Source organism: Nanorana parkeri, unplaced genomic scaffold (assembly GCF_000935625.1).
Source record: "Nanorana parkeri isolate BGI_ZX_2015 unplaced genomic scaffold, ASM93562v1 scaffold454, whole genome shotgun sequence".
Taxonomy (NCBI): domain Eukaryota; kingdom Metazoa; phylum Chordata; class Amphibia; order Anura; family Dicroglossidae; genus Nanorana; species Nanorana parkeri.
Genome location: NW_017306722.1, coordinates 389,714 through 393,496, shown reverse-complemented (window position 1 = coordinate 393,496; position 3,783 = coordinate 389,714). Strand labels below are relative to the sequence as shown.

At 39.0% G+C, this 3,783-nt stretch overlaps 1 protein-coding gene across 1 annotated transcript in view; it reads left to right on the top strand.

Annotated features, from left to right (window-relative positions):
* RSBN1L (round spermatid basic protein 1 like) overlaps positions 1-3,099 on the top strand; it is a 55,663-nt gene extending 52,564 nt beyond the window's left edge. Inside the window, exon 10 of the mRNA XM_018560421.1 lies at positions 2,056-3,099. Coding sequence (XP_018415923.1) covers positions 2,056-2,658 — 603 coding nt within the window. The 3' untranslated portion in view covers positions 2,659-3,099. The remainder of the gene's footprint in view (positions 1-2,055) is intronic.
* Positions 3,100-3,783: the final 684 nt, after the last annotated feature.

Here is a 3,783-nt window from a genome sequence, read left to right as displayed (position 1 = left end):
ATTAACTCAATACAGTTTTATCTTTTAGATTTAGTCAGAATTTTTTTTTTGTGCGCTGATACTGATTTTAGTGTGTTTTAACAATTGAATTGTGTATTTTTATCGGTTTAATATTAATTTGAGAAACAATTAAAAATAGAAAAAAACTTTTTTTGGTGTGTCATTTTAAATAAAAAAAATGTTTTTTATTATATTATCTTCTGAACAACACTTAAAAAATTTACGTGTTCCGACTTGCATACAAATTCAACTTAAGTACAAACCTAAAGTCCCTATCATGTATGTAAACCGGGAACCGCCTGTATATCTTTTCTCCTTTTTTTTATTTACTGTCGGGGTCTAAACAGACTCTAATATTTCCCTTTCAAATTAGAAAGAGAGAATGAGGATCCAGTGTGCGGAGAACTCGGCCTCCTGTGACAGCTGTCTCTTCCCTGTGCCGCCCTGCTTGGTGCTGGTCTGTGTCCCCTCCGATGCCTCTGCTGACACAGGCGGGGGAGAGTAGCAGGGATCAGAGAGGACACAGACATATGCTCTTGGGCCGGATTACATGAAGCAGGGCAGAGTCTAGTCCACCAGTGTTCCTGGGACTATGTTTTTGGCTTTCTTAAAGTCCAACTCCTGCTAAAACCTTTTACGTGTTTGATGGAGAAAGGGGGGTTAGAACCTCTGTCAACTCTATTACTGTCTGTTCCCATTTAGGAGATTACACCTCATTTAGGAACAGCAATTTTACAGGAAATATCCCCAAATATAGCAGTTTATCAGGTGAACCACTTCTGTTATTACTTGGGCCTGACAATCCTTTTTTTGTTGGGTTTTTGTATGAAGCATTGTTTTTCACTTTGTTTTTCTTCCACTAACCCTGTTTAAGGTAAGAAGGGTGCAGAGATCAGAACAGTTATTGGTTTTGATTGCTTATGATTGTATTTAGGGACTACATGGATTTACTTTTGCTATTGAATTTGTGTCGCTATTTTTTAGATGCTGTATATGATTTCATTGGTATAGCTTGTCCCTACGGTTAGCACTTCCTTTATGTTTTAGTACTATGGGCCTTATTTCATTGTTGTTGGTGGGTGGGAACAGAGAATCTATAAATGGCAGGTCTTGCATGGAGGTACCTGAGAGATCTAAAGAAATAAGTAGGTTACTGAGCCTACCAGGTTCCACATAAAACAGGAATATCCCACTCGTGGTAAATCAACTAGCCCTTCGAGCAGGGCTGGACAAATCTGAGAAGCCAGGAAGTCAATGCTCCTTAACAATTACAGCTGGCGCCTAACTTTACAGGGTTTTCTCTAGTTATCAATGAATCTGGCTCCTGGAGTGGACAGACTGGCTCTTGAATTGCAAGTTAATTTGTCCTGCCTTAGAGGATTCTGTAAAGGGAGATAGGCATACACAGGAAAGTTAGGATGGAGCAGATCTCTACAGTGAAAGCACAGAAAGCAATACAAATCTGACAGAAGATCCAACACCAGCTCAATGCTGTCCAAAAAAAGCTCAGCAAGTGGCTCTCCTCGTCGCATTCAGCTCTCATACTACAAATATATGTATTCCATTTAATACAAGTTAGCTGTAATAATCCAGAATGCTTGATGGATGTATTTATGTTCTATAATGACCATTTACAGCAGGACTTGAGCATTCTTTTTTTTCAGCCCATGGTCAAAGAGGAAAATGTGTAAGGAAGTGGTTGTGTATTACTACGGTTGACCCTGGTAAAATCTAGGAGTGTATTTGTAAAACGTTTGCAGAGCTGGTCACTCTGTGAACTCCTGTGTTGTAGATTTGCACCTCATTATGGCAACAAGATGGAGCCGAGGAGCATAGGAAATGTCAATGCTTTTTGGCTCCATCTAGTGGCCATAATTTGGTACAACACAGCCTGAAGATCTCCGTGAGTGTTTTAATACACATCCAAATGTATAATGATGTAAAAAAGTTGGAAGAAGGCTAAAAACAGACCCTTTTATTATAAAGCTTTATGTTCTAATGACAGAATGTAGTTGGTACACAATTTCTTAACCATTTTTTCCCCCCCCCCCCCAGTGTGTTCAATGGGTAGATGATGCAAAGCTCAACCAGCTACGGAGAGAAGGAATTCGTTATGCTAGGATTCAGTTATATGATGATGACATCTATTTTATTCCAAGAAATGTCGTGCATCAATTCAAGACCGTCTCAGCGGTGTGCAGTCTGGCCTGGCATATCCGGCTGAAAATGTACCATGCAGGAGTGGCACAGAACAGTAAATTGGAAGAAACTATTTCAGAAACAGAGGTGAAACCTAACATTAGGAAAGAAGAGCATACATTATGTGCTGTAAGCGCACACACCTCTCATGTGCATTTTTCAGACATCAGGCAGTTGAAGGACCTTGAGCAAAAACCTCAGCAAGTAAAACACGAACCCGTGTCTCCCCACCAGACTGGCGATACGTTTGGCAATATCAATCTTCCAACTATTTCCATGACTTCTGCAGAATGTCAGACTTGTTTAATAAAACCTGAACATGCCAAGGAATCGCAAGGCAAGATTGAGAGTGGGACTTTGGGAATCATTAAGCAAGACTCAAGAGACAGCAAAGAGGACACTCCACAACCTGTAACAACAAACCCAGTTGTGCGGACAGAAGAGGAACATCTGTGCTAAACTATGTACATATAATTTGTTTTTTTTATTCTACATAACGTAATAATAATGTAAAGCTTTGTAAATCATGGGGCAGGCTTCCACTTGCCCTGTAGTCTGTTACTGAATCTAGTTATGTAGCGATGTAACATTCCTCAGTGCCTGTCCGTAACTGTGAAATATCAAAGCACTTAGGGCCAGATGCACTGTAAACACTGCAGGTTTAACATAAAGTCTCTCTAAAGTTTTCAGTTTTGGTTCTAGGATAGAGCTGACATTAACATATATATTTTTTGTAAGATGAGCCAGAATTCTTTTTGACAATTCCAGGCTTTTCCATAGAGCTTATTTATATCGATTTTTCATTTTAAAGGTGTCAGCACTGTAGTGTAAATAGCTTTTTTTAAATCTTTTTAGTGTGATTTATACTGAAATGTGAACCACCTAATAAAGGTTCATAACAATGCATTTGGTTTCATTTGTGGGCAAAATCCTGGTATGTTTTGAAGGAAACCATTGTGGATTTCTACATTGTACAGGTCCAGCTCTTCCATAATATTGGCTGTAAAAGCCATAGTAGCCATGTTCCATTGTATAATGTTATTGGGCACAGCAAGCAAGCTCCAGCAACACAGCTGCATGCTCACTTATCTATTATGCACGACACTGACAGTTGAGGATTATAGAATGCTGAATCAACAAAAGAAGCTTTTCCCCACTCCTTTAAAAACATTTCTTGGCAAATTTGGACATTGTTTTATTAGATTTTGCGGTCTATGGCTCCCTGTGGAGCATTTCTAGTACTTATCAGTTCTTCCATTTTTAAAAGATGATGGGTTCATGCAGTCTGGGAATTTAGATGATTCCTATCTCTTCAGCTTGACATATTGAAAGCTTAGATTGTGCAACGCAAATAGCTTTTGATGCTACATTTATTCATGCATGAGGTCAGCATAGCCAAACACAGACAGGGGTGCATTTATTAGTAACCTGCACCTTAACCTGTAAGAAATCCCAAAAGACTGACTTTACCTTTTGTTTATCCTTTTTAATAAACGCCGGCAGGATACTGAAGCTGAGCACTCTTCTGTCAAAAATGAGGCAAGATATAACGTGCAAAAACATAGAAAGTATGAGAACTTTGTA